Source organism: Sciurus vulgaris, assembly GCF_902686455.1.
Source record: "Sciurus vulgaris genome assembly, chromosome: X".
Taxonomy (NCBI): Eukaryota; Metazoa; Chordata; class Mammalia; order Rodentia; family Sciuridae; genus Sciurus; species Sciurus vulgaris.
Genome location: NC_136471.1, coordinates 28,871,949 through 28,887,124, shown reverse-complemented (window position 1 = coordinate 28,887,124; position 15,176 = coordinate 28,871,949). Strand labels below are relative to the sequence as shown.

The following is a 15,176-nucleotide window of genomic DNA, read 5'->3' as shown; positions in this document are numbered from 1 at the left end:
GCTTCACGGACTCTGGAACAATAGTAAGTGCACCATGGGAGTTTCAGAAGAATGGACCGTTACTTGGGTCGAAAACTTCCCAAATCTAGATAAGGAAACAGATATCCAGATTCAAGAAGTTTAAAGGATTCAAAATATGATAAACCCAAAAGGGTCCACTAAGCCACATTATAATCAAATTCTCAAAACTCAAGAACAGAAGACAGATGTTCATAGTATTATGAGAAAAGTACTCATATGCAGTAAACTCCATAAGAATACCAGTGGATTGCTCAGCAGATATCTTGCAGGTAGAAAAATGGGATAATATGAAAAACTGACAATCATGAATACCATATTTGGCAAAAACTATCTTTCAAAGTTGAGAGATTTTCTCAGAAAAAATCTGAGGGAATTCATCAACAGTGGACCTGCCTTACAAAAAATACTGAAGGAAGTCCTTCAAGTGGAAATGAAAAGGCTGTAAACAGCAACGTGAAAGCATTTGAAAACATAAAACTCAGTGGCAAAGCTATAGACAAATATAGGATCCTGTAACCCTGTAACATAATTGACTTTTAATTCTAGTATAGATGTTGAAAGATGAAAGTACAAAAAAACTAACAAAAATATGTTAGTGGAGACACAGAAACATGTGACTTTTGACATTAATAACGTGAATGGGGAAAAGGTAAAAGTACAGTTTCTATACATAACTGAATACAACCTGTTTTCAGCTTAAAATAGGTTATAGATGTTTTACATAAATCCCATGGTAACCACAAAAGAAAATATCTAGAGAAGAAACAAAAATAAAATGAGAATGCCATCATAGCGTGTCAGTAGAAAAAAATTAAGACACAAAGGAAGACAGCCACCAGAGGCAAAAGAACTATAAGACAAAAAACAACAGAATGGCAATAGTAAGTCCTTTCTGGCCAATAACTAAACATAAATGGATTTAACTCCATGTCCAAAAGACAGAGTAGCTAAATAGATTTAAAAAAAAAAACAAGATCCAACTATATGCTGTCTACAAGAAACTTACCTTAAATTTAACAACAAAGATAACCTGAAAGTGAAAAAAAATGAATAAAGATATTCATGCAAATAGTAACCAATATGAGAGCATGAGTGACTATACTTAACAAAATAAACTTTCAGTCAAAAACTCTTATAGGAGATACACTATATAATAGTTAACTCATAAGAAAAATAATAAAAAATATATATATATACAACTACACCAGAGAACATAAATGTGTGAGACAAACAAAAGAGGGAGAAAGCAACACAATAACAGGAAATCTCAATATCCCACTTTCAATAATGTATACAACATTCAGACAAAAGATTAATAAGGACACAGGATTTGAACAACATACAGAACAACTGAACCTAATTCCATATACAGAACATTCCCCCAACAGAAGGAGAAAGATACATTCTTTTCTGACATACAAAAAAAAAAGAGGAAAACTTCCTCCAAGACAGAGCACATTAGGTCACAAAAAAAAAAAATTAAGAAATTGAAGATGTCTAAAATCATGCCAAATAACTTTTTCAGTCACAATGAAACAAAACTAGGTATCAATCAATATTAGAAGGAAACTGGCAAATTCACAATTGTGTGGAAATTAAACACAGTCCTGACCAACCAATGGGTCAAAGGAAAAACAAAAGGGAAATAAAAATATACTTTAAGACAACTAAAAATGCAACATATCAAAAATTATGAGAAGCAGCAAAAGCAGTACTAAGGAGGAAGTTTGTAGCAGCAAATAGCTACATTAAAAAGAAGTTCTCAAGGACTGCAGATCTAGTTTGGTGGTAGAACACTGGCCCAACATGCACTAGGCTCTGAATTCAATCCCCAGCACCATGAAGGGGTAGGGGATCAAATAACAACCTAACTCAAATCCTGGAGGAACTAGAAAATGAATAAAGCCCGAAGTAAACAAAAGGAAAGAAATAATAAAAATGAGAACATAAATAAATGAAACTGAGAAGGGGATAATCCACAAATTTAATTTTTTGAAAGATCCATAAAACTGGCAAATCTTAAGCTATGCAAAAAAAGAAAAGATTCAAATCACAAATGAAAAGAGGAGACATTACAAGCAATACTACAGAAAAAATATTATAAGAATACACTGACATCAAAGTCAGACAAGAACATTAAAAGAAAATTACAATTGTTTGGGTTTTTTTTTTTTTAATTGAACTCAAGTGCTCTCTACCACTGAGACTCAGCCTCCCAAATCATTGGGATTATAGGCATGTGCCCAGTTTACAGTTCAGTATCTTTGATGAACACAGACTCAAAAATCCTCAACAAAATACTAGCAAAGCAAATTCAACAGCATATTAAAAGGATCATTCATCATGACCAAGTAGGATTTATCCCTGAGGTGCAAGATGGTTGACATATGAAAATCCATTGATAGAATAAACCACACTAACAGAACAAGGAATAAAACTTGTGCCTGGCAGCGCATACCTGTAATCCCAGCAGCTCAGGAGGGTGACACAGAAGGATCAAGAGTTCAAAGCCAGCCTCAGCAACTCAGCAAGATCCTAAGGAACTTAGCAAGACCCTGTCTCAAAATTTTTAAAAAATTAAAGGACTGGGGATGTGGCTCAGTGGTTAAATGTCCCTGGGTTCAATCCCTGGTACCACAAAAAGAATTAAAATTAGAAAATCATCCCAAAAGATGCAGAAAAATCTTTTGACAAAACAACACTTTCATGATAAAAACACTCAACACACTAGGAATGGAAGGCCATTACCTCAACATAATAAAAGCCATAAATGGAAAGCTCACTGATAACATGGTATCTAAGATATCATGATATCTTTCCTCTAAGACCAGGAACATGATGGGAATGCCCATTCTCACTACTTTTATTTAACATAGTACTAAGTCCTAGACAAGAAATAAGACATCCAAATCAGAAAAAAGTATAACTGTCTCTTTTCACTGATGGCATGATCTTCTCTGTAGAAAACCTTAAAAGATTCTACCCAAAAACTGTCAGAATAAAGCTGCAGGATACAAAATCAAAAAGCTGTAGCCAGGCATTGGTGGTGCACCCATAATCCCAATTACACAGGAGTCTGAGGAAGGAGAATCCCAAATGGAAGGCCAGGATGGGCAACTTAGCAAGACCCTGTCTCAAAATTTAAAAAAAAATTGGTGGAGATGTAGCTCAGTGGCAGAACACCTGCCTAGCAATGCCCAAGGCCCTGGATTCAATCTCCAGTACCACAAATTTTTTAAAAGTTTATGTACAATGCACCACAAAAATATAATTTTATTACTCTTTGTGGGCATGCTCAGATGGAATAATCTGGACCTGAGGGTCATCTGGCACATGCAGGAAAAAAAAAAAAAAACTAAAAATGAAGGGGGATGAATCTTTTCCCCCTTGGAGACACTACTGTTGTACACCTAAGTTTTGAATGTAAAAACTTGTCATCTGAGGTCAGGTGTGGAACTTTTATGGCATCATGTCAGTGCTCAATGTTTCCAATTTTGGATCATTTTGGACCTTGGATTAGGAATGCTCAACCTGTATCTAGTAAAGAGTTAATATCCAGCACATAAAAGAAACTCCAACAATAGAAAAAAATACATGATTTTAATATGGGTAAAGGGAGCCAGACATGGTAGCACACACCTGTAATTGCAGCTACTGAGGAAGTTGAGGCAGGAGGATCTCAGGTCGAGGTTAGCCTGGGTTATTCAGTAAGTCCCTGTCTCAATGTAAAAAGGGTTGGGAAATATAGCCCAATGGTAGAAAATCCGTGGTTTTAATTCCCAATACCCTCCCCTGACATATCCATAAAGGGCAAAGGACTTAAATACATACTTCTCCAAAGACAACATACAGAGAGCCAACAAGTATATTCAAAGATTCTCAACATCACTAATCATGAGAAATGCAAATTAAAACCATGAGATTTCACCTCTCACCTGTCACAATGGCTATATTTTTACAATAAAATAAATAAGAGCTGGGAATGTAGCTCAATGGTATATAGCATTTTCCTAGCATGCATTACTCTAGGTTCAATTCAGGACTAGGGGGTAAAAAAATAGAAAATAAGTGTTGTGAAGAATGTGAAGAAACTGAAATTCCTGTGCACTGCTGGTAGGAATATAAAATGAGGCATACTACAGAAAACAGTATGACAGTTACTCAAAAAATTAAAAAAGAACTTCCATGTGATCCAGTAATCCCACTTCTAGGTATTTACATGAAAGAACTGAAACTGGGATCTCAAAAAGACACTTGTATTTCCATGTTCATTGGAACATTATTCACAATAATCAAGAGTGTGGAAAAAGATCAAGAGAAGAATGGCTGAAGTATTGTTTTACATATATGCAATGATTATTTAGTCATAAAAAAAGGAAATCCTGTCATGTTCTAAAACATGGATAAAAACTGAAGACAGTATTCTAAGTGAAATAAGCCAGTCACAGACAAAAACTGAATGACTCCACCATGCAGTATTAGCAAACTCACAGAAGCAAAAAGTAAAACACTGGTTTAGGGGCTGGGGAAACAGGAGTTGCTGTTTAATGGATATAAATTTTCAGTCTGGGAGATGAAAAAGATCTTGAAATATGCTTATAACATGCTTATAGTTAACAAATACTGAATTTGTTAAGAAGGTAGATCTCGTGGTACATGGTTTTTTGGCTAGGGGCGTAGCTCCATGGCAGAGGTGTGCTAAGGGTGCAGTGAGGCCCTCTTCCTTCCTCAGATAATCTCCACCCTGGGACCTATGCCTGCTTGCCCAATGGTTCTCACTAGAATGTCCTCCTCCTCTCCCTCTCCCTTCTCTCCTCACTTCTCTGATCTAATCCATGTTTCAGGTGTTCTTAACCATTAACTACCTCAGATTTTATCCCACCCTGGATCATATTTACAACTGCTTAGTGAATATTATGACTTGGATGCCTGACACAACAGATGAAAAATGATCCAATCCTAAAATCTTGGTCTTATCCCCCAAACTGTGACACAAACTTTCAGTCTATATAAATAGTAGCACTGCTTTAAAAAAATTCCCCAGTACCAAAAAATACAAAAATTAAAAAGTTATTATTGATTTTATTAAATTCTGAGCCCTGGGCTGAGCACATAACTGAGTGGCAGAGTACTTGCCTAGCATGGGTGAGGCCCCAGTTTCAATCCCCAGCACCATCACCCACAAAAGAATCCTGAGCCCTGGCAATATGTTCTTTTTTAAAGAACAAGTCTTTTCCATAGTCTGTGTGATAAAATGAGAAGTATGCATAATTTTTGCCATGCATCAAAATACCATGGTTGTCTATAAGAAAAACATTCGTGCAATTGCTTGAATTGTAAACTGAACTATCTTGTTTTTATGGAACACCATTTTTGACTTGAAAGAATGACTAACAAACTATGGTTATTTAGATTTGGATCTTTAGGTCATTTTCTCAAAAAGGAACCATCTGAGTCTGTCACTTCAAGGAAAACAACAGAGTGCTTGTTGCCTGTGATAAAATTTAAGTTTTCAAACAAAAACTAGAATTTTGGAAAATTTGTTTCTGCCATCATGGAATTGACTACTTCCCAATTCATAAAGACTTTCCTGATTAGCTCAGTGAAGATATTAAGGAATGTGTTTTTAATATCATACAATGAAGTGTGCCAATATTTGGAAAAACTGAATAATTCAGTGAATTAAAATTTTCCAGCTGACCAATGCATGATGTCTTCGAAATAATGAAAGCATGCTTGAAAGGTCCACTGCAAATGAAAGAGAAACAAATGAGTTTTAATTTAACAAAGTACAGAAAGTTCACTAACGTGGTTTCAAATTCAATACTGCAACAAACTGTCAAGAAAATGTCGCTTGGGAGAAAGGAGGGGTTCCTTGAGCCCAAGAATTCCAAACCAGCCTGGGAAACACAGCAAGACTGTCTCAAAATAAGAGAGAAGCTGATGCCATTTGATAGAATTCTGACATGACATCAAAGAAGAATATGTACAATTATCCAAAAGAATTAATAAAATTCTCCTCCTCTTGCCAAGTACTTCAACTGTGTGAGGCAAGAATTTCTTCATATACTTCAATCACACTTAACATATAGCACTGCAACCTCACAGCAAAAATCAACACCAGGTACTTAAGACTTAAAAATAAGAAAATAAATAAGTTTCCAAATGATTATATAAGGATAACTTCATTTAACCTGGAGTCAAAACAGACTGCTTAAACACAAATAAGTACTAATTATAAAGCAAATGATATATAAATTTGACTATATTAAAATGAATAATTCCTGTTCATCTAAAGTCACCAGCATAAGAGTAGATATGCAAGCCAAAGAATCAGAAAATTGCAACAAATGCAGTGTAATATGAAGGGTTCAAATACAGACTATATAAAGAACCCCAGCAAATCAATAAAAGAAATGAAAACAATTCAATAGAAATAGAGGCCCTTCACACAATGAAATCAGAATGCCAAATGACCAATAACATATGAAAAGATGCTCAATGAAAATATAAGCTGCAATTAAAAAAAACATAAGCCAAAATAAAAAACTACATATATATCATATTGACAAAACTTTTAAAGTTTGACAGTATCAAATGTTAGTGAGGATATAAAATAAGGTCAACTCTCAACACACTGCTGGTGGGACTACACATCAAAATAGTTTGGCAATATCTAGTAGGGCTGAAGTTAACTGTAATCTATAACTCAGCAAATCTATTCAAGTACATACTCCACAAAAACCCATGCTTACATACACCAAGACAGTTGTATCACATTTTTGTCTATTAACACTGCTGGTAATAGCCGAAAACTAGAAAAAACAAAAATGTACATCACCAGCATAAGAAATAAACACATCACTGTATAGTTTTACAATGGAATATCTTGCAACTACAAAAATAAATGAAAATGGAAACATGAATGGATCCTAAAAACACTGTTGAGCAAAAGCAGCCATACTTTATGATTTCATTTATATGATGTTCAAGAACAAAATTAAACTTATTAGGTAGTAAAACTGTAAAGAAAACCAAAGAAGAAAAAAAACATAAATGTCAAAATAATGGTTACCACAGAGGACATTAGAAGGTTTTCATCAAGAAGGGAGATAATGTTGCCTTGACTGAGTAAAAGTTAGGTGTGTGTGCATTTTACAGTGATTCTTTAACCTCTTCTTTTAGGTTTTATGCACTTTTCTGTATTTTTGTTAAAATTCACATTTTAAAAAAATATATATTTTCTTACAAGTTTAAAGAAAATGAAACAAGCCAATGAATGTATATACAAAAATTTCTTACTCTTCTATCTAGCTATCCTTTTTCCAGTCAATGAAACAAATAATTTTAAGACTTACAGAATCTGCTTATACATCACACCTAAGGCTAAATATGATGCCACATTACCATCATTTACAGAGAGACTATCTACTTTGCATCCTTGCAGCTCACCTCTGTGTCTTTTTATTATTTTAATACTCTATCAGAGTGAGCAAGGTAAGGTTGTTAAAAATCAAAATAATGTTTCGTAGGTCAACAATTGACATGTAGGTCTCACAAAATTATTTTCAAAATCAAAAAGTAAAAAGGTCAGTGGGAACCAATTATTAAATTAAATCTGCATTAAGTTTGAAAACTTCATTGTTTAAAGTTTTTAATACCTTCCATTTAAAAAATTCAACAGCTAGCAGAGAGGATTTTTTTAATGTTCCTTGCAGAAAGAAATGATAAATGCCTGTGGTGATGAATACACCAGTGACCCAGATTTGATCATTATGCATCATATATCAAAATATCACAACACACCCCATAAACATGTGCAATTATTGTATCAATTCAAATAAATATATAAACAATACTGACCAAATTATATTGTTATATCATTTGCATGTATCAGTATGTAACAAAGAATCCCACTATTAGAGTTATAATGCACCACTAAAAATATGGGGAAAATATGAATATATACATTTTAAAAAAAAACTTGTCAGAGTACCTTATAAGTGGTAAAATAAGCAGATTTAAATTTGATCAAGTACTTTTAACCCTTTCCCTGGAGAACTACATAGGACCTCCAAGGAGTTAAGAACACTAGTTAAGCTTCTACTTTCACAAAATATGTTAAATCTGCCATAGGTTTATATGGAATATAAAACAAAATCAATCTTCCTTCCATCAGGCAACATAAGAATAACATCCGCTTCAGATTATTATCAGAGAATAAACCCAAAAATATCTAGATCTTTTGTTGAGAGTAAATATATAAAACAGGAATATCTAAATTGCTTCAATAATAAAAAAAAATTGAAAGTTGCTTCAATATTTACTATGAGATATTAACCATTTATGGTTCTCAATGTCCCTGTAATCTCAATTCCTTTTAGAATGTAATAGTAGGAAGCCTTGTGTTTTGACAGAATTTAACAGACTCCAATAATTCATCTGTTCCTTAATACTCAGACTATAAAAATGCAAGGTCAATTATTCCTTTTTATAGAAACAAATTAATCCTTAAAAATTCCTTCTTGTGGCAAATATATTTGTTTCCTCGCATTTTCAAAAGCTTCATTTTCTACTTCTTTTAACAATCTTAATACACATGTCTCTTTCAATAAGCCTTCCAAATGTTGAGGGGGGTTGTGTCAGTGTTCCAAACTCCTACCTAATGGTGCAGTCATCATTACATAACCTGAAGAAATAATTGAAATATAATTCCATATTGTCACTCACTAGGCCACAAACATGTTCATTAGGCTGCAGATCATAATGTCATCAACAATTATTAATTAGCATCTTATTTCAGAGATTTGTTCAAATTGTGTACAGAATCATTAATAGGTTATTACAATCAATTCACTTGCATAACAGTATAAAACAAGTATTTCTTAGTTATAGGAGGAAACAAAGAAATCACTAAGAATTTCCCCCAATAGCTACTAGACTTACCTATATGCTTCTCTCTCTAAGGAATCCACTAACATAAGTGTAGCAAGTATCCATTAAGAAATAATGGTTTTTGAATGCTGCATTTGTCTTACCACATCTCTGTAAATTTTAATAACTTTACCTAAATTATGGGAAGGACACCAAATGACCTCCAGCAGTTGCCCATTTCAATATGGCTTTTAAAATAATCAAATTTTCTACCTCAGTCCAAATTCAAATTATTTTCATCCCTTAATATGTTCCAAATATTTGAGTTTACTGGTTTTTTCCACATTTAAAAGTTTCATGCTGTTGTAAAGATACTATCTCAGATCCCTGAGAATAAAATTAGAATCTACTTTCTATCAAAGATCAATGAAGGGCTGAGGATGTAGCTCAGTGGTACAGTACTTGCCGAGCACGTGTGAGGCACTGGGTTTGACTCTCAGCACCACATATAAATAAATAAAAGATCATCAACAACTACAAAACTATCTTTTTAAAAGGAACAGTGAAAAACTGAATAAATGATAAAAAAAAAAAAGTCTTACATTCTTCCAAGGACTTCAGAAGTATTTTGTGAATACTTTTAAATGTGCATATTTAGCTTTTGACCTTATACCCCCATCTTCCAGGAAAAAGAAAATATGGTAAAAGCCTGAACTACTTGATTATGCTCACATCTCAAAGTTGGCATCGTGAAAAAAAGGCTGATGTTCACCTGTGCTTCACTTAATTCTTAAAAAAGCAGAATGAAAAAGGTTCTGTTTGGTTAAGCAAAGTGCTACATCTGTTGTTACTGAGCTAGGCATGGTGGCCCACACCTGTAATCCCAGCTATTCAGGAGGCTGAAGGAGGAAGACCACAAGTTCAAAGCCAGCCTCCACAACTTAATAAGAACTTGTCTCAAAAATACAAACTTGATAAGGGCTGGGATGTGGCTCAGTGGTAGAGTGTCCCTTGGTTCAATCCCCAGTACCACAAAATAAAAGTAAATATTGAGACATAATAGTTTTATCTTGTGGAAACTTGCATTTATGAAGTAAGGAAACAAATGTTAGACTAAAAGAAATTTCTGCACTTACAGTAAGGAAAAGCACAAATATATTAGTAGCATTCACTCTACCTTAACATTTAAGCATTATTAACTAATTTTTTAACAAAGAAAGCTGTAGCCTAGATAATCTCCTAATATTACTTCAACATTTTCTGAAGAATGCATTTCTCATCCCAGGAAGACAGACCAAGATTTAACTTCTGAATACAGGTTGAAATAAGAAATTAAATGCCAAGTGAAAACTAAGACACCAAGAAAAGGTTTCAGTTAAAGCTTCAGCTGAATTTAGAACAACTTTTTATTGGGGGTTGGGGGGCATTCAACCACCAAAACTAAAATTTCTTAGAACAATTATATCTCCCCTACTTCCTTCCAAGAAATTCACCTCGGATGACATTTATTGAACATCTAAATGTACTAAGTTTTGCAGTGTTAAAATCATTTGGTAGCAGAAAAGAATGGCACTAAAACATTTGGCAATTAAATTTTAAAACTTTATTATAACTATCAATAAGCAATAAGACCTAACAAAAATTTCTAATTGGAATGTTAATTTTTTAAAGAAAAAACCTCTTCAGACAGACAAAGGGATGGTACTTAATGAACGAAAACATTTCAAAATTAGACCAAATATTGAAATGAGATAGGCTCTTCAAGATTAGGAACTTGGAATATTAATTGTCAATTAAAATTGTGACAAAGAAATGCTAAACTCACCGTGTTAATGATTTCTACAAAAAACAGAATTCTCCACTGGATCTACTAATTACATGCAAGTTTATTACTTTAATCATGGGTAAGTCCTATGCTCACATGAAATCATCAGGAAACACTAACTGCAAAATTAGGGTGATTAAATTCATATCATGTATATGTGAAGAAGTTGAAAGACTACATTTAGATGTGAAAGTTGTAAGAGTAAGTTTAAGTATTACTGAAAAGAACACAAATTATGTTTTTGTTTTCCTCCTTGGCCTTTCTGATACCCCTTGGAAAAGACCATTTTAGGAGTTTAATAACTTATCATTAAAAACATAATCAGTATCTCTAGAAATATAATAGGGTACTAGGTATTCAATGGATGGGTCAATCTAATAGATAAAATACAATTTTACTTTTCCTCGTAATTACCTAACAAAGCTTATGCCTCAAAGCCAAGACCTTCTATCTAATAGAGAGTTGTCTTTCATGGGTATAATTAAGAATTTGCCATCTTTGGAAGTTATAAAATGCTCACATATTTCATGTTGCTTTTAACAGTATAACAATGTAGTTGACTACAACTCCCAGAATAGACTTATGCTAGTAAAATGTGACAGATAGGAAGCCCAGCATGACAATCCACACCTGTAATTCCAGATACTTGGGAGGCTGAAGCAGGACCACCACCAAGTTCAAGGTCAGCATGCACAACTTGGTGAGATCCTGTCTCGAATTTTTTAAAACAATTTTCACAGAGCTGGGAATGTAGCTCAGTGGTAAAGCATCCCTGGGTTCAATCCCCAGTATCACAAAAAAGAAGTGACAGAGAAGGAATGAACTAACAATCTCATGATATGTATCATATTTTTAAAAGATAATTTTTTAGTCAAGTAAAAGCTCATCTGCTTGTTAAAAAGAAAACAATACATCTAAGACATAATTTGAAGTACTGCTCGTATTCCAAAAGCCAGACTTATAAATGGATTCACTAATAATTTGGTTCCACTGTTTTTACCATTTCCAGATGCTGTTTTATATTTAAGATACACTCTTTTCAAAGGACTTTTTTGTAATATACTTACAATACCATTTGTTCTAATAAAATGAAAATGCTAACAGCTATCTTTAGCAAGATAAACTCCCAAGAAGGCTATATGTAATGAAGTTTTCACAGAAGAAAAAAGTCAAATAAATGAAGTACTGGATTGTGATGTGTCTATTTAAAATATTTCAGTATGTCACATAAATTCTTTTCATGTAATATAGTGATAAAACTGATCATACTGATTTGGACCTACTATAATTCAAACCCCATTCCACAAGTCATGCAATAACTATATGCACATAAATCCTGATAACAGTTTTTAAAGTAGCTCTTTAACACAAGGAACTATGACTGTTAGCATGGATCGTTTAAATACATATAAAGTGAACCCCTAATTCTATTTTAACTAGGTATTTTGATCTGTTACATCTCTTAGTCATCTTTCAACCAGTGCCATTCAGAAGGGAGCAGTAGTTCACCTTCTAGTCCAGTATTTGTCATTCTATGGTGGAAGCAACAATAGTAAAACTGTCAAAAACAGCAGCTGGGGGCCAGGGATGTAGGTTACTGATAGAGCAGATGTCCAACACCACACAACAGTTTGAAAGGAGGAAGCTGAGCAATTCACAAAAATAACAGCCCCTAAATAGATGATGTAGATCTAAAGGTAAATGAAACAACAATGAACCAATTTATTCCTTTTCCAGGGGATTACCCTAAGACAGATGAGGAAGATAGTCTGGTTGCATTTGTTCACTAGTACATGTGAGGATTTGAAAAATGTTCCTAAAAACATTAAAAGTGAATGTTTACCAAATAGGCTTATTAAAAGTGAATGTTTACCAAATAGGCTTATTCGTTGGCTAATAAACCAATAAGCACTGTAAGTAAATGCTAGAGAGAGGGGGTGCTGAACCAAGAGAAATATGAGACAGTCCCTATCCTTCAAGGACCTCTCAATTCATTAGAGTACACGAGTAAATACACTTGAAGGAGTCAGAGACCAATTAATTGCTAACCTGAGTGGTACAGACTTTAAGTGCAGGAGCAGTCCTAAGTTTAAATATCTAAAGGCTGGAATACTATTACTTTTAATAGCCATCACTTGAGCACTTACTATAAGCCAAGTGCTTTACAGGCATTATTTAGTCTTCACAACAATCCTCTGAGTACTTATTTCCCCCCAATTTACTCAAGGGGAAACAGTCAAAGTGGTTAAGGAACTTACCCAAGGTCACTCAGCTAGTTAAGTAGTTAAGACGGCCGCTTATTCAGGCAATCCAATTCTAGAGCTCACACTAAGTTTCATAAAACAGTGGGGAGGGCGGGCGGGGAGAGTAAGCCATAATATAGGCTGGCAACATTACAAGAGCAAGATCGGGCAAAGCGTTCTCGGCGCTTGGTTCCAAGTAACAAAGTTCCAAAGATTCATATCTTTCCTACCAGCAACAGTAAACTGGTTACTGGAATAAGGGGGAACAACCAAACTGACCAACAAGAGTAATATCATATAGGGTTGAGTTTTAGCTTCTAAAGCGATTCAGAAGGAAAAGTAGAACTAAATTACTTGCTTTTAAATTTGTGGTTTTACTGCTTTAACAATTTTGGGGGGAGGGGCGGAGCTCTGAAATTCTGGGCGAGGAAATCGCCGGTATGGCAAACTACTGTTTTCTGTATTACCGAAAAGAAAAATAAGTTTTATGACTAAAGGAAACGCGTTATCCTTGGTGCTAGAGAAACTTGGAGAGTTGCCAGAATTAGTTACAGTCCCAGGACAAAATGGGTTTTAGGAAACATTTAATGACAAAAGTTGAATCCAACACGAAAGAGCTCCAAGGTGAAAAGACGGAGCAAAGAAATGCTGTTAGGTCTTCGGGGAAAGCGGCAATCCCGGCCACACTTCCCCACGGCCCGCGGCGCTGCGCAAGGCCGGGACAGTCCAAGATACGGTCCTCCGAAGGACCAGAGGTGCCAAACCGGGCTCTTCGCGACGCCCCGGGTTTCTCGGCGGCGGGCGGAGAGAAGGGGAGTGTGTCCGGGACAGTTCGCCCTCCTCGGACTTCGTGCAAAGGAGGCGGCAGGCTCCAAACTGCGGAGTCGAACGGGTGCAGAGTGAAGAAATGGAACAGAAAAAAAATGGAAAGTCTGAATCGCTCCGGCGCAGACCCATAAAGAGAAAAGAGCCAAGTGAGCTCAAGCGAAGAGGGGGACAAAAAGAGACCGAGCGGGAGCATGGGGACCGGCAGGGACGACACAGGAGTTCTGCTAAGAGGCCAAAGGAAGCCGAGCTGCTGCGGACAGCAGGGATTTGGAGGAGGTCAAGGAAGGAGGAAGGCCAACGGCAGTTGCCAGTACCGCTCCTCCCTGAGTTCGAAACTCCTAGCCAACCATCCACGCCCGCCACCGGGTGGGGGAGGGGGCACATCTTCCCCCCGAAACACACAACCTCCCACCACACTTGAGTATATGGCCGACGACTTGTCTCGGCCAGGCCCTGCGCCCACCTCTGGCCCGAACACTCACAATTCGCCTCTTCCTGATTTCTCCCAGTTCTTTATCCACTCTGCGGGAACCACCACAGTTGCGGCCGCCATCTTCCCCTCACTAGTAACAGAGGCCCGGATGTGTAGCACGCGAGCGAGGGGTCAAAGGGGAGTACCGCCCACGGGGAATGCCGGGAGCTGCAAGTTCGGTTTTCGATTTCCCGCCCCACCTTCCTCCCCACCCTGCGGAAGCCTGAGGCCCAGCAGCCAATCAAGTGGCAGAGACTCATGAGCTCCTTAGCAAAGTGACTACGCTGCCGCGCCCTACGCCCGTCCTCGCCTTTGCTTCCCTTTAGAACAGGAAAAATGCCACACCCGGCCGACTCTTCGCCCTTACCTTCTTGCGTAATATCTACCCCGGACCACAACTTCAAACATGTATTTTTCAAGCACCCAATATGTGCTAGATACTGGGAAAAATAAGCCACTTTGCCTACCTTCAACAAGCTCACAATCTGTAGGACAGACAGAAATGGAAGTAGTTAAATACACCTCTGCTAACTGCTGAGATAAATTTAATTAATTGGGGAGGGAAGCAACCATTTCTCATATGCCAAGCAATATGCTAACCCAAGGGCTACAATCTATCCCTGGGACACACAAGATCCATGAGTTCTAACTCCCTGCTGTGCCTGCCCACCTACGGGGAGCAAGTATGATGAGAAACGAAAATATTTACATTACATTGTCTCCAAGTATCTCTCCACAAGATACTTATTACGAAGGTCGAAGTGGAAGCTTTACAATGGGAAAACATGGCAGACATCTTCCCATGTGGTAAAAATAATTTCCCCAGGATTAAGGGTGAAGTTGCAGGTGCAGCTCTCACCCAGCATATGCAAGGCCCTGGGTTTGATCCCCAGCAAGCAAAAAATAAGTAAAT

General features: G+C 36.2%; 1 protein-coding gene across 9 annotated transcripts in view; it reads right to left on the bottom strand.

Annotated features, from left to right (window-relative positions):
- The window catches only part of THOC2 (THO complex subunit 2), a gene marked incomplete at its 3' end in the record, with an annotated part of 110,517 nt that extends 96,100 nt beyond the window's left edge, over window positions 1-14,417 (bottom strand). For all 9 annotated transcript variants that reach the window (XR_013761057.1, XR_013761058.1, XR_013761059.1 and 6 more), the window contains exon 1: window positions 14,274-14,417. Coding sequence is in view for 6 of the 9 variants with exons in the window: in XM_079123337.1 (XP_078979463.1) it covers window positions 14,274-14,344 (71 nt within the window). The remainder of the gene's footprint in view (window positions 1-14,273) is intronic.
- Between the last annotated feature and the right edge of the window lie 759 nt (window positions 14,418-15,176).